This window comes from Cyprinodon tularosa, unplaced genomic scaffold (genome assembly GCF_016077235.1).
Source record: "Cyprinodon tularosa strain WSP-4 unplaced genomic scaffold, ASM1607723v1 ctg867, whole genome shotgun sequence".
In the NCBI taxonomy this organism is placed as follows: domain Eukaryota; kingdom Metazoa; phylum Chordata; class Actinopteri; order Cyprinodontiformes; family Cyprinodontidae; genus Cyprinodon; species Cyprinodon tularosa.
This window is the reverse complement of record NW_024039637.1, coordinates 793,316-809,605: the sequence shown is the minus strand read 5'-3', so window position 1 is coordinate 809,605 and position 16,290 is coordinate 793,316. Positions and strand designations below refer to the sequence as shown.

Here is a 16,290-nt window from a genome sequence, read left to right as displayed (position 1 = left end):
TTTCTCTTCAAGACATGCCTGTAATTTATATAAAGGTTAACTTCATCTGGATTTATAGACAAATACAGCTGGGTATCATCATCATAATAGTCTAATAACTATATAAATAGGGAAAAAAAAAAAAAAAAAAAAAAAAAAAAATATATATATATATATATATATATACATATATACATCGTCTCATGGCGGCGCGCAGTAGTGCAGCGACTTCTCACGCCCTCAGCGAAAATCCAATTAACTTCACGCACCTCAAGCGTGTGAGTTATAGCAGAACTGAACTTTTTCTGATAAAGGACAGTTTGGCCACAAGATCTACTCGTATTGACAACAATCTCCAAACTGCTCTCTGCAAACTACGGCTCCTCAGGACACCGGCGTAGGGGAGCAGATCTCCCCAAACAAAGAGCCGGAGGAGGAGGTGCGAGCCGAGGTAGAAGAGGGGGAAGTGCGGGGGACTGCTGGCCAGGCTAAAGGCTAATGCTAACAGACCCCCGATTCCATCTGTTTTCCTGTCTAATGTCCGCTCTCTGGACAACAAGCTGGACCTTCTGCGGCTGAGGATGAGTGTTTCTGAGGAGATGAGGAACTGTGCGGTGATCTGTCTCACGGAAACCTGGCTAAACAATAACATGCCGGACTCAGCCTTCCATCTTGCCGGCCGGCTTCTCTTCCGAGCGGACCGCAACCAGCGACAGGGGCGTGCACACATAGACACTAGGTGGTGCTAAAGCACTAGGAAGTTTGCCCTCTATCAAAGAAAATGCCCTTTTGAAACTCGTTTTTTTTTTTTTATTATTATTATTAAAATTAATAAGATTTTACTGAGGTCGGTTTTGAAATGATCTTTTGAAAACCTGAGCCATTAAAAACGACTGAAACAATGCCCCGAAATGACCGACCTACTTGCGCACAAACGACCAGCCTCTCTCTCTTCCTTTGTCACGTGAACTCACTCGGTCGCCCACAGGGCATGCCAGATGCGCAGCATCATAGCAGTTTTCAGATAGCAGGAACGGTCGCTGACAGGCTGCTTCTCCCGTGCCCCATTAGCCAGGTAATATACAGATCAAGCAGAATCATTTTGTTGTGCATTAAAATGTCTCATTCAGCAGCACCAAACAAGCATTTTGCCGACTGGTCACCAGATAAACTAGTTGTCTCCTTGTAAGATGCTATTTTACTTTTTATATTTTGTATCCATATTTTTTTATCTTAAGTGTATACATTAGTCTATTTTATTGCATGACGTATACCCACAGTTTTTAGATATTTTTATAATTTTATTTACCTATTCCATATTATATGTTTCATGTTGCACGATTGTACCATAAAAAATTCCTAGTTTGTGAACTCCTTCACTAACAATGGCAATAAACCTGATTCTGATTCTGAAAGTTTTACACTGTAGCCCAAGTCAATGACAGATAATGTGAGGACGACCACATAGGCTACAAATAATTTTGGTAGAGTTTGCAATTGCAAATCTACGGAAGAGGATTAGGGCCACTGAAAAAAAATAATAAGTTAACTGATTTTTAAATTTTATTTCAGTTTAGTATGGGAAAAAAGTCAGAATGCTGACTTTAATCTCATAATTCTAACTTTTTTCTCATAATTCTGAGTTTTTGCTGAGAATTCTGACTTTTTGCTCAGTATTCTGACTTTAATCTCAGAATTCTGACAATAAAAAAGTCAGAATTCTGACATTTTTCCCATGTTAAACTGAAATAAAATTTAAAAATCAGTTAACTTTTTTTTTTTTCAGTGGCCCTAATCCTCTTCTGTACAAATCTATGTGTTAAGACAAACGTTTTCTGTTGTATAGGTTTTGTTAGGCAACATAAATTAACACATTTTGGTCTCTTTATTGTCTTAATTGTATATTGATTTAGTAATTGCAGCACAATACCAAGAAAGGAGGGTTAATCATATTGAAAAATCTTAAAAGCTGTTCACATTTTATTTTTAAGTGGTTTGTGCAGCAGGTATTAAAATAGCTATTATTTTGTAGGCTAAGTCATATCCACGTGACAAGACTTCCAGTCATGATGCCCTAATAGCCCATTATTTAAACTAATGTGGCATATTTGTTAAAGCTATTATTATTATTATTATTATCATTATTATTATTATTATTGTCATGATGGTTATTATTAATATATTGTAGCCAGTCACAGCAGGGAAGCTCTATACCATCAACATATAACAGGACAGGAGATGAAGAAGAGTTCAGGGAAGACACAGAGACAGAAAAAGACCAGGATGAGGGAGAGCAGATGGGTGAGGGAGAGCAGATGGATGAGGGAGAACAGATGGGTGAGGGAGAACAGGGAGATGAGCCAGATGAAAGAAGTATGCTTTAGTCTGTTCTGTTGGTGATGTGACTTTTTTCCATTGAAAACTCACGTTTAGAGAATGTTACAAATAAAAGTCAAATTTCATTCAACATGCGTTTATTTTTTTTTATAATTAAGTGTTACACGTGCGCTAAAAAGTGCCCTCCCCCCCCCCCTGAGCACCTGCCCCCCAAAATGTCTGTGCACGCCTCTGACCAGCGATCCGGGAAAGCGTGGGGGGGCGGCTTGTGTGTCTACGTAAACAAAGGTTGGTGTACAAACTGCGTGTTGGAAAACAGCCACTGCTCTGAAGCGGCGGAATATGTGACTGTAAAGTGTCGGCCACACTATCTGCCGCGGGAGTTCACGGCTGTGTTCGTCACTGCTGTTTACATAGCACCGGATGCTAACGCTAACAACGCACTGGAGGAGCTTTATGAACACATCAGCTCGCTCCAGAACAAGCACCCGGCGGCGTTTTACGTGGTGGCGGGTGACTTTAACCACGTAAAACTGACGGACACTTTGCCGAGGTTTTACCAACACGTGGAAACAATACGCTTGACCATGTTTACACCAACATGAGAGACGCGTACAGGGCCTTCCCCCACCCCCACCTCGGACTCTCCGACCACATCTCCATCCTGACGGATGAGATTTTTGTCAATTGTTGCAAACCTGCTGTTTCTTCATGCAGTGTGAGTTCACAGCTCACTATGCATGTTCAGACCGATGCTCTGATGTGATCGACCTGATCTACCTACCGGACTCAGCTCCGCAGTGAGATGGAGCTACACGGACTCATCTATCTTGAAGCCGAACATATAGAAGGGGAATATAAAGCTCATTAGAGTTAACCGTGCTGTCTCTGCAATTTGTGTAATTTTGTACTGAAAGCCCTAAAAAGAAAAGGCAACCAAGTATTAGGACAAAGATGTGGCTGAGCAAACGTGGCTACTACGGTCTGTCAATTTTACAGAAAGAACTCCATTTCACCCACACCCACATGCTTCTGTGTTTACATCTGAGATGAAGAAGAAAAAGAAGAATCCTTGTTTCTGAATGCCCACTAAGCAATTTGCCCATGATTCCTGATCTGGAGGTGGTCATGAGAGGCTGATTTCCCCTTATTACCCCATGTACACTACACAATGCCAACGAGGATCAGGCTGAAGATCGGCCCGATAGAAAATTTTTGCACGACTGAAAAATCGCCCTGAAAAGGGAAAAAAATCGTAACGTGTACGTCCGGCTTTAAATGTAGACAATAGTTTTGATAACTCTGAAAGTTCAAATAGATCAAAGCAGTCTCAACCTAGTTCAAACTCTATGCCTATCTCAGGTGCTGCCTCACCTTTCAAAGATAAACCAATCATAGTTATAGGGGTCCTAATAATCTTATTTTTAATAGAATCAATCTTATTTATAAAGAATGCCTTAAAATCATTAATGCCAAGAGCAGAGTGGTGGACGATTCAACAGAGCTATGGCTCTGGGTGAGTTTGACAACTGTATTAAAGTATATCTAGGATATCCTCTTGCTTTACGAAGGGTCCTCTTATACAGTAAGAAACAATTTTCCAGACTAGGTAGGATCCCCATAGGCATGTACAGTACCATTTTCTCTCCAGTTTCCTAGCATTTTTCTTCAGAGTGCACAGCTTTGCATTAACCTGGGGAGCCAGCTTTCTATTTAAAAAAATGTTTTATTTCAAAGGGGCTGCATTATGTAAAGCAGTGCACAGAGAACTCTAGCAACCACATGGCCAAAATCATAAACCTGTGAGGGGGAATAAACTAAACATCTGACCTTGCAGCACTGCTCAATGACACAAAGGAGAGAGAAGGGGAAATAGATGCTTAAAAATGTATAACTGCATTATACAACATTGATCTGCTAAAGTGAAACCTTCTTTTGGGGGAGGAGAACCCTGTTAAAGTAATCCTGAAGGTGTTGAAAACATGGTCAGAAAGGAACGGGTTGTGAGGAAATACTGTTATTTCTTTACATTCAATACCACAAGTTCAAGGTCCAAAGTATTAAGAAGAGTATGTGTGGGTCTATTCACATTTTGAACAAAGTCAATAGCACTAAAGGCCACACTAAGCTATCACCTTCAATGTCAGCGTGGATGTTTGAGGTAAGCATAGTGGTTCCACACTATGATGACCCTGTCAGTATTCAACACTAAATTAGATAGGAATTCTGAAAACTCATCTAAAATTCAGAGTAAGAACCTGGTGGACGATACAAAGTTACACAAAGAAGAGGTTTTGTGGCTTTGCAATTTGGATGAAGGAAACTGACGGTTAAATGTTCAAAAGAGTTGTAATTATTAACTGCCTTTGGAATAATCTGTAAGTCAGACAGAAATACAGTTTCTACTCCTCCTCCTTTTCAAGAATTTCTGGATATGTGAAAATTTAAATAACTAGAGAGAATTGCCTCGTTTGTGTAAGGCAACATAAATATGATTATCACAAATCAAGTCATTAACTAACCAACTTTTATAATAAAGGCATTGTATGTTAAATAAACCACATTTAATTATTTTTACTTTTTCCAGAATTGGAGATACTTTTATTTAGATTTTATTTACTAATTTGAGATTCTTTTGTAATTAATTTGATTTTGGTCATGGGCAAGACTCTGCCTGGATAGAGTAATGAGTGGGTAACAGTAGAGAAGCTGCAAAGAGGTTTGTTGTTTGTTGACTCTGCTTCCTGGTCTGCACCCTGGGTTTTCAGGATTTTTGAGGACTAATAAATTTGACCAGGTTCCTAGAAAGAAGAGCTGCTCCATCCAAAGTGGGATGGATGTCATCTCTCTAAATCAGACCAGGTTTTCAGCAAAAGGATTGCCAATTATTAATGTAGCCCACGTTGCTATCAGGACACCATCTAGACAACCACTGGTTGAATGACGACATGCAGCTAAACATGTCATTACTGGTCAGATCAGGGAGAAAATGATAGTAGTAGAGTCCAACATTGTTTTGGCAAAGTTACACACGGAAGCAACACTAATTTAAGTGACCTCCAATTGGCAGAACTGTGTGTCATTACAACAGTGTGAATAACAGTCTTACTGTATTTAACTTTATCCTTAGCCAGCAGTTTCAGGTAGGATTTTATGTCTCCCGTTCTGGCTCCCTGCAAACATTTGACTATGGTCCCTATTGTATGGTTCCTGATCCGAATGCCACGTTTCTGACTCTGTAGCTACAAATGACCAGAGTGGGCTATTCAGTGAGTGCTTCACTGAGCAGGGAAAATCAGTCAGAAATATTGATGGTTTTGTGGTGATCTGTGGTTAGAGATCCATGACTACACTGTTTGCGTACCGTTACCCAATCACCTGGCTGCTTAGGTAAATTTGGAGGACACTACATGGGGGTTTCCATGGTCTTGTTGGCTCTGGGTACAACAAGATTCTACTCCTGGATGTTCAATTGCCCGAAGCCGGGATTCTAACTCTGACATCCTTGCCCCCGAAGCTGCAAAAATACTACCCTTATTACACATAGCAATTGAAATGACTATGACCTGGATGACTGAGAACCTTCACCAGCTTATTACACATACCATTATCTCTGAAGGAGGCATAGGAATAACTGAATATCTGACATAGAGAGCAGGAGAGAGGAGAGGAAGAAGGAAGAGTTGGAAAAAGAGTCGAGGGAGAGGGAGAAGCCATAGCGATGCTAAGCTAGGCCAGGCCACTTAAGACAGTAGCATATGAGGAGGGAAAGACAATTAGTGTATTTTAATTTAAACCCACCCCAACAGTTGGTATTAACCACACATACAGCAGCATGTGGAGGAAGGGGTGTGTGATGTTTGTCTGGTACCGACTTCTGCTTTGGTGTGTAGCAAGAAAGCAGTGCGAGTAAGGATAAGCAATGGTCAGCTAGAAAGCAGTGCAAGTAAGAATAAGAAGCAATGGTCAGCTAGAAAGCAGTGCGAGTAAGAATAAGAAGCAATGGTCAGCTAGAAAGCAGTGCGAGTAAGAATAAGAAGCAATGGTCAGCTAGAAGGCAGTGCGAGTAAGAATAAGAAGCAATGGTCAGCTAGAAGGCAGTGCAAGTAAGAATAAGAAGCAATGGTCAGCTAGAAAGCAGTGCGAGTAAGAATAAGAAGCAATGGTCAGCTAGAAGGCAGTGCGAGTAAGAATAAGAAGCAATGGTCAGCTAGAAAGCAGTGCGAGTAAGAATAAGAAGCAATGGTCAGCTAGAAAGCAGTGCGAGTAAGAATAAGAAGCAATGGTCAGCTAGAAGGCAGTGCGAGTAAGAATAAGAAGCAATGGTCAGCTAGAAAGCAGTGCGAGTAAGAATAAGAAGCAATGGTCAGCTAGAAGGCAGTGCGAGTAAGAATAAGAAGCAATGGTCAGCTAGAAGGCAGTGCGAGTAAGAATAAGAAGCAATGGTCAGCTAGAAGGCAGTGCGAGTAAGAATAAGAAGCAATGGTCAGCTAGAAGGCAGTGCGAGTAAGAATAAGAAGCAATGGTCAGCTAGAAAGCAGTGCGAGTAAGAATAAGAAGCAATGGTCAGCTAGAAAGCAGTGCGAGTAAGAATAAGAAGCAATGGTCAGCTAGAAAGCAGTGCGAGTAAGAATAAGAAGCAATGGTCAGCTAGAAAGCAGTGCGAGTAAGAATAAGAAGCAATGGTCAGCTAGGAAGCAGTGCGAGTAAGGATAAGAAGCTATGGTCTTGCTCCTTGAACGAGTTAAAAGGAAAAGACGTGGCCAATTTCAGAAAAGTTACAGATTTATTCTGTCTGATGCTGACTTGCAGTTACGTATCCCAGTTTAAACATGAATGTTTCTGCATCAAACCTTGGATTTAATGTAGGTTGGGGTTCATTACTATTTCTCAGTATTTTGATTTGCCATTTAGGCATGATATGACATGATATGACTATGTATAGCTCTAACATTGGCACTACTCATTATGTAAAATCTTTATTATCTCAGTACTATCACGATTACAGCAATAAGATTACTGTATATTCCAACCCTAGAAATTAGAGTAGGTCCTATAGATCAGTGTTTCCCAAACTTTTTTGATTTGTGTTCCCCTTTGGGCAGTTTATCGTACCATAGGTCCCCCTATCAGTCAAAAGTATTGATGACTGTCCAAAAGTGGAACTTACAAGAAATTAAATAAAGACTGCTTTACTTAATATTTTAATTTGAGCATTTAATTTTTATGAATTTATGCTTTTCATCTTAAATAAAAAACATACAACTAAATACATACAAAATAAAATAAAAATATTTACAGCTCAGTCTGAGCAGATTAAAACATATATTCAGAGTTTAACCACATTACAGACACACAGAATACAGAATATACAGAAATATATGTTAAAGCCATGTACTTATTTGGGGCTTTGGCATGTATGGCATTGGTTTGACTTTTAAGGGCAGCTGAAAAAGATTTTTTCGTCATGTCTCCCCAGACTGAATGACTGTAACCTCTCAGAGAGAAGCTGTGAAGTTCTGGCCTCAGTTCTCAGCTCCCAGTCCTCCAATCTTAGAGAAATGGATCTGAGTAACAACAAGCTGCAGGATTCTGGAGTGGAGCTGCTGTCTTCTGGACTGAAGAGTCCAAACTGCAAACTGGAATCTCTCAGGTCTGATATCATTCTTTTTTTAAATACATTTATGTTGAATTTTTATGTGATAAATTTAGTGAGCACCGGAAGATTTTTACTTTAAAAAGTTACACCAAACACAACCCTCCCATCCATCAGTAAACTCTGCTAATGCAGCTTCAGATGAAGGAAACGTGAACTGAACCACAGCTTAGTCTTACTTCCTGATTTTTTAAAGAGAAATACGTTACATAGCTGTGCGTTTCACTCAAATGTTCATCCAAAACAATGCCAGGCTGAATGAAAACATTGCCCATTCTGAAGAAAATCTGCTGAGATCTAAATACTACCTGTAGGATCCAATCAGTTTAAATTAAATTAACAGGGTATCTCAGAGCATAGACTCTGTCCTCATTCTTCCATTAGTGATGTTCTCCAGCAGAGCCAAAGCTGCTATCCTTCCACTGATTATGCAGCCTTCACATATTAGTAACTTTTATGAATTTCTATGGCTAGTCAACATTATGAATCTTCACACCTGGCTTGTTAAGAATCACTCTACTGATCCTCCACCATTTCTTTTTTTAGGAGAAAATTAAAATGACCCTTCAAGAAAATACTTTGCTTCTCAGCAAAAGACAAACAGCTTTTCAGAGCAGATTTTAAATGGCTGCTGCAGAGGCCTTGCACCAGTAAAGCATTCCATATTGCAGTTCCGTCTATATAGATTGAAGGAAAATTTCAAGTTTAAAAAAGTCACACAACATAGACATTTCTGTTTCATCTGTACTGTTTAATATGTAACTTTTTATTTTATTTTATTCGATCACAGTTCTTCATTGCTCTCTCTATCTCCCCAGACTGAATGACTGTAACCTCTCAGAGAGAAGCTGTGAAGCTCTGGCCTCAGTTCTCAGCTCCCAGTCCTCCAATCTTAGAGAAATGGATCTGAGTAACAACAAGCTGCAGGATTCTGGAGTGGAGCTGCTGTCTTCTGGACTGAAGAGTCCAAACTGCAAACTGGAATCTCTCAGGTCTGATATCATTCTTTTTTAAATACATTTATGTTGAATTTTTATGTGATAAATTTAGTGAGCACCGGAAGATTTTTACTTTAAACAGTTACACCAAACACAACCCTCCCATCCATCAGTAAACTCTGCTAATGCAGCTTCAGATGAAGGAAATGTGAACTGAACCACAGCTTAGTCTTACTTCCTGATTTTTTAAAGAGAAATACGTTACATAGCTGTGCGTTTCACTCAAATATTCATCCAAAACAATGCCAGGCTGAATGAAAACATTGCCCATTCTGAAGAAAATCTGCTGAGATCTAAATACTACCTGTAGGATCCAATCAGTTTAAATTAAATTAACAGGGTATCTCAGAGCATAGACTCTGTCCTCATTCTTCCATTAGTGATGTTCTCCAGCAGAGCCAAAGCTGCTATCCTTCCACTGATTATGCAGCCTTCACATATTAGTAACTTTTATGAATTTCTATGGCTAGTCAACATTATGAATCTTCACACCTGGCTTGTTAAGAATCACTCTACTGATCCACCACCATTTCTTTTTTTAGGAGAAAAATTAAAATGACCCTTCAAGAAAATACTTTGCTTCTCAGCAAAAGACAAACAGCTTTTCAGAGCAGATTTTAAATGGCTGCTGCAGAGGCCTTGCACCAGTAAACCATTCCATATTGCAGTTCCGTCTATATAGATTGAAGGAAAATTTCAAGTTTAAAAAAGTCACACAACATAGACATTTCTGTTTCATCTGTACTGTTTAATATGTAACTTTTTATTTTATTTTATTCGATCACAGTTCTTCATTGCTCTCTCTATCTCCCCAGACTGAATGACTGTAACCTCTCAGAGAGAAGCTGTGAAGCTCTGGCCTCAGTTCTCAGCTCCCAGTCCTCCAATCTTAGAGAAATGGATCTGAGTAACAACAAGCTGCAGGATTCTGGAGTGGAGCTGCTGTCTTCTGGACTGAAGAGTCCAAACTGCAAACTGGAATCTCTCAGGTCTGATATCATTCTTTTTTAAATACATTTATGTTGAATTTTTATGTGATAAATTTAGTGAGCACCGGAAGATTTTTACTTTAAACAGTTACACCAAACACAACCCTCCCATCCATCAGTAAACTCTGCTAATGCAGCTTCAGATGAAGGAAATGTGAACTGAACCACAGCTTAGTCTTACTTCCTGATTTTTTAAAGAGAAATACGTTACATAGCTGTGCGTTTCACTCAAATATTCATCCAAAACAATGCCAGGCTGAATGAAAACATTGCCCATTCTGAAGAAAATCTGCTGAGATCTAAATACTACCTGTAGGATCCAATCAGTTTAAATTAAATTAACAGGGTATCTCAGAGCATAGACTCTGTCCTCATTCTTCCATTAGTGATGTTCTCCAGCAGAGCCAAAGCTGCTATCCTTCCACTGATTATGCAGCCTTCACATATTAGTAACTTTTATGAATTTCTATGGCTAGTCAACATTATGAATCTTCACACCTGGCTTGTTAAGAATCACTCTACTGATCCACCACCATTTCTTTTTTTAGGAGAAAAATTAAAATGACCCTTCAAGAAAATACTTTGCTTCTCAGCAAAAGACAAACAGCTTTTCAGAGCAGATTTTAAATGGCTGCTGCAGAGGCCTTGCACCAGTAAACCATTCCATATTGCAGTTCCGTCTATATAGATTGAAGGAAAATTTCAAGTTTAAAACAGCCACACAACATAGACATTTCTGTTTCATCTGTACTGTTTAATATGTAACTTTTTATTTTATTTTATTCGATCACAGTTCTTCATTGCTCTCTCTATCTCCCCAGACTGAATGACTGTAACCTCTCAGAGAGAAGCTGTGAAGCTCTGGCCTCAGTTCTCAGCTCCCAGTCCTCCAATCTTAGAGAAATGGATCTGAGTAACAACAAGCTGCAGGATTCTGGAGTGGAGCTGCTGTCTTCTGGACTGAAGAGTCCAAACTGCAAACTGGAATCTCTCAGGTCTGAACATGAATCCAGAACACACTTGAAGCCTTGTTTTATAACACAATGTATGCTGAATGCTTATTTTATTAACTTAGTGAGCCTTGGAGCAATAATTACTGAGACTTTTAAAGATTACCCCAAAACATATTGGACTCCCAGTCATCACTAAACTCTGCTAGTTCACTTTTAGATGAAGGGAAAGGTGGACTGAAGCTGAACTTGATGTTTATATTTAGATCTTATAATAGAAATGAGTAATTTAGCTCTGCATTTGACTGAATTCCTCTCCTAAAACAATGTCAAGTCAAAAACATCGTTGGTCCTGGTTAAAGACCTGCTGGGATCCAAATGGCTACTTGTAAGATCCAGTTAATCTAAACACCTTCAATTCAATTAAGTTTATTTGTATAGCGCCAATTCACAACACATATTATCTCAAGACACTTTACAGTTTCCTAGATCATACAATCAAATTAATTTAAAGTATTTTATATAAGGTAAACCAGTTGATTGCATCAACTCATTGACTCGAATGCAATCCCTCACACTAAGCATGCTTGTAGCGACAGTGGAGAGGAAAAACTCTCTTTTAACAGGAAGAAACCTCAAGCAGAACCAGGGTCAGTGTGAGCGGCCCTCTGCCGAGGCCTACTTGGGTTCAAAGACAAAAGCAACTGTAAAAGGCGGCCCTGTCCAGGAAACACCCAGCCAGGCAGACAAGCTCCAAGTCAACTCCCATGTCAGAGGATGAAGAGAGCACATCCAGCCAGCCACAGTCAGAGAAACAGGGCTACACTGGAAAAGAGGCCGATCTTTAACATCTACAAACAAGGTTGTTGATGGCAGCAGCACAGCTGATATTTCTCTCCAGGATGGTGTCAAAGCTAAACAGGAACAGACGAGGCAAAGCTATTATGAGAAAAAGCAGAGAGAGCAGAACGTTAGAGATTGAACTAACAGATTCTGCAGAGTGGGAGAATACAGATAGAATGAAGCAGAATGTTGAAAAAGGGGTCCCTATGTCCTCCAGAAGTCTAAGCCTATAGCAGCATAACTATAGAGATAGCTCAGGATAACCTGAGCCACTCTAACTATAAGCTACATCAAAAAGGAAAGTTTTAAGCCTAGCCTTAAAAGTAGACAGGGTGTCTGCCTCACTGACTAAAACTGGTAGTTGGTTCCACAGGAGAGGAGCCTGATAACTAAAATATCTGCCTCCCATTCTACTTAGAAATTCTAGGAACCACTAGTAAACCTGCAGATTTAGAGCGAAGTGCTCTGTTAGGAACATAAGGAACAATCAGATCTCTGATATAAGATGGAGCTTGGCCATTTAAGGCTTTATATGTGAGAAGGAGGATTTTAAATTCTATTCTGGATTTAACAGGAAGCCAATGAAGAGAAGCTAGTATAGGAGAGATATGATCTGTCTTTTTAATTTTCATCAGAACTCTAGCTGCAGTATTTTGGATCAACTGAAGGCTTTTTACTGCAGTTTGTGGACTTCCTGATAGTAAAGAATTACAATAGTCCAGCCTTGAAGTAAGAAAAGCATAGACTAGTTTCTCAGCATCACCCCTGGACAGGATATTTCTAATTTCTGCAGTATTCCACAGTTGAAAGAAGGAATTTCTAGAAACCTCTTTGATATGGGATTTAAATGACAGGTCCTGATCAAAAACAACACCAAGATTTTTTAGCTGAAATCAGTTTAATCCCATCCAAATGAAGTGACAGACCAATCAGCTTATTTTTCAAAGAGACTGGTCCAAAGACTATAACTTTTGTTTTGTCTGCATTCAAAAGCAGAAAGTTAAGAGTCTCCAGGTTTTTTCGTTTTCAAGACATGCCTGTAATCTATGTAATGGGTTACTTTCATCTGGATTTATAGACAGATATAGCTGTTGTATCATCAGCATAACAGTGAAAATTAATCCCATGCTGTCTAATAACTCTACCGATCGGGAACATATATATAATAAAGAGAATTGGTCCTAGCACTGATCCCTGTGGTATTCCACAGGTAAGCTTTCAGCATGAGGAAGATTTGTCATTAACGTGAACAAATTGAAATAGATTAGATGAGATTTAAACCACTCTAGAGCTGTTCCTTTAATTCCAACAAAATATTCAAGTCTTTCTTAAGAATGTTATGTATAATTGTATCAAATGCAGCACTGAGATATAACAGGACAAGCAAAAATACAAGTCCATTATTTGAGTCCATGAAAAAATCATTAGCAACCTTCACCAGAGCTGTTTCATTGCTATGAGGAGCTGTAAAGCAAGAATGAAACTTTTCAAAAAGTACATTATGGTGTAAGTGATTGCACACTTGTTTGGCAACTACTTTCTCAAGAATTTTAGATAAGAAAGGATGATTGGATATAGGTCTATAATTGACCATGTGATCTGGGTCAAGAGACGGTTTCTTAAGCAAAGGTTTAATTACCGCAACCCTAAAAGCCGTTGGTACATATCTCTGCAACAGAGATAGATTAATCACATCTAAAATGAAGGAGGAGATCAAAGTGAATACCTCCTTAAATAACCTGGTTGGAACAGGATCTAACATACAAGTTAGATGAAGACAATAGTTTTGCTAACTCTGAAAGATCAACTTGATCAAAGAAGTCTAAATCCGGTTCAGACTCCATTACTACCTCAGACGCTTCCTCACCTTCCAGAGGTAAACCAATAGTAGATAGAGGAGTGCTAATGCTCTTATATTTAATAATTTCAATCTTATTTATAAAGATTCCCATAAAATCTTTACTACTAAGAGCAGGTGGAATGGACGGTTCAACAGAGCCATGGCTCTGGGTGAGATTGGCAACTGTATTAAAAAGGTATCTAGGATTATTCTTTATTTCCTCTATTGATGAGGGGCTGCATTTTCTAAGGCAGTACACAGAGAACTAGCAACCCCATCAATGCAATCATGAACCTGTCAAAGGGAATTAACTAAGCTTTTGCACTCTGCAGCACTGCTCAGTGAAACAAAAGAGAGAGAAAGTAAAACAGATTCTTGAAAATTTATAACTGCACTATCAGATAATGATCTGCTAAGTTGAAACCTTCTTTTGGGGGAGGATAACTCTGTTAAAGTAATCCTGAAGGTTATTAAAAAGTGGTCAGAGAGGGCAGGGTTGTGAGGAAATATCGTTATTACCTCACATTCTATGCCACATGTCAGCATAAGATCCAAAGTATGAAGATGAGAATGTGTGAGACTACTCACATTTTGAAAAAAGCCAATAGCGCCTAAGATATTATTAAAGTTTGCTCTTAAGCTATCACCTTGAATGTCAGCATGAATGTTAAAATCCCCCACTATGATGACCCTGTCAGTATTTAATACCAAATCAGATAGGAACTAAAAATTCAGAGTAAGTACTTTTGGACGATACAAAGTTACAAAAATAAGAGGTTTTCTTGCTTTGCACTTTGGTTGACGGAAACTAAAGGTTAAATGTTTAAAAGAGTTGTAAGTATTAACTGCCTATGGATTAATAAGTAAGTCAGACTGAAAAATTTTTGCTACACTCCTCCTTGAGTAAAGAGTGGGTAACAGTATAGAAGCTACAGAGATGTGTGTTAAACTATGACTCTGCTTCCTGGTCTGCACCCTGGGTGGTCAGGGTTTTTGAGGACTAATAAATGTGGCCAGATTCCTAGAAAGAAGAGCTGCAGCATCCAAAGTGGGATGTATGCCGTCTCTCCCAATAAGACCAGGCTTTCCCCAAAAGGATTGGCAATTATTAATGTAGCCCACCTTGTTTTCAGGACACCTCCTAGACAACCAGCGGTTGATTGACGACATGTGGCTAAACATGTCATCACTGGTCAGATCAGAGAGGGGAGCAGAGAAAATTACGGAGTCCAACATTGTTTTGGCAAACTTACACTCCGAAGCAACACTAATTTTAGTGACCTCCGATCGGCAAAACCGGGTGTCATTACCGCAAGCATGAATAGCAATCTTAATGTATTTAACCTTATCCTTAGCCAGCTGTTTCAGGTAGGATTTGATGTCGCCTGTTCTGGCCCCCGGCAAACATTTGACTATGGTCCCTGGTGTCTCTAATGCCACGTTTCTGACTATGGAGCTGCCAATTACCAGAGTGGGCTTCTCAGTGGGTGTGTCACTGAGTGGGGGAAATCAGTTAGAAACGTGAATGGGTTGGATGGTGACCAGTGGGCAGAGATCCACGACTATGCTTTCGGAGTATGGTTACCCAATCGCCTGGCTGCTCATGTACTTTGGACGAAAGCCATGTGGGGGGCCTACTTTAAAGGGGAACTTCGATTTTTTTTAATTGGGCCCTTGATTTTACTTTATTACATCATGTTCTACTCACCCATATAAGTTTTGTGTCATTTGGCGCCGTTGTCGGTTAGGTTATATCCAAGTAACATCTTCCTATGGGCAAACGACTTTAAAGCACAAACTAAACTGTTCATCATTCATTCTTTATGGTACGCCAGCATTTATAACATGTAGGCGAATCACTGTACCCCAGACATCCGTGGTTATATTTTCTATATTTATATTATATTCACTCCGGCTACCATTTATTCATCCTGTCCACTGAACTGCTGCTAGTTTTACTCACATGCCTGAAAGATGTCTAGTGCTACTACTTCAGATGATCTTGCTCCCGAAATGGAATTGAATAGAAGCTAGCCGAATGAATAGAAGGACTAGAGCGTAGCCGCCTGTGGCCAGGGCTTCCTGTTACGACTCGAGTCCGGATGCGTGGATGACGTCCTACACGTGCTGCTTTGTTTTTAAAATATATAAATATAAAAAATATACCTGCGGATGTCTGGGGGGCAGTGATTCGCCTACATGTTATAAATGCTGGCGTACCATAAAGAGTAAATTCTGAACAGTTTAGTTTCCCTTTGACTTCTGGATGTACAACAGCCTGAGGCCTGGATTCTAACTCTGATACCCTTGCCTCTAAAGCTAAACAATGCTACACTTATTACACATACCAATTGGAATGACAATGACCTGGAAGACTGAGAACCTTCACCAGCTTATTACACATACCATTATCACTAAAGGAGGCATAGGAATAACTGAATATCTGACATAGAGAGCAGGAGAGAGGAGAGGAAGAAGTAAGAGTTGGAAGAGTCAAGGGAGGGAGGGAGAGAAGCCATAGCGATGCTAAGCTAGTGCCAGCCTAGGCTAGCTACTCCTTACTAACAGAAATAAAACCATGTGAAACTATGAAAAGTGCTCACTGGAGAAGTTCAACAAAAGGCGCTATGTTTTAAAGTGGTTCTGGACAATTAGAAGTAATTAGATACAGAGATATCACAGAAAAAAGAACTTAATT

The 16,290-nt window shown here is 39.5% G+C and overlaps 1 protein-coding gene across 1 annotated transcript in view; it reads left to right on the top strand.

Moving 5' to 3' along the window:
• The window catches only part of LOC119775312, a 101,952-nt gene that overhangs the window by 76,435 nt on the left and 9,227 nt on the right, over positions 1-16,290 (top strand). Inside the window, 4 exon segments of the mRNA XM_038273244.1 lie at positions 7,796-7,969; positions 8,791-8,964; positions 9,786-9,959; positions 10,781-10,954. Of these exon segments, the coding sequence (XP_038129172.1) occupies positions 7,796-7,969; positions 8,791-8,964; positions 9,786-9,959; positions 10,781-10,954 (696 nt within the window).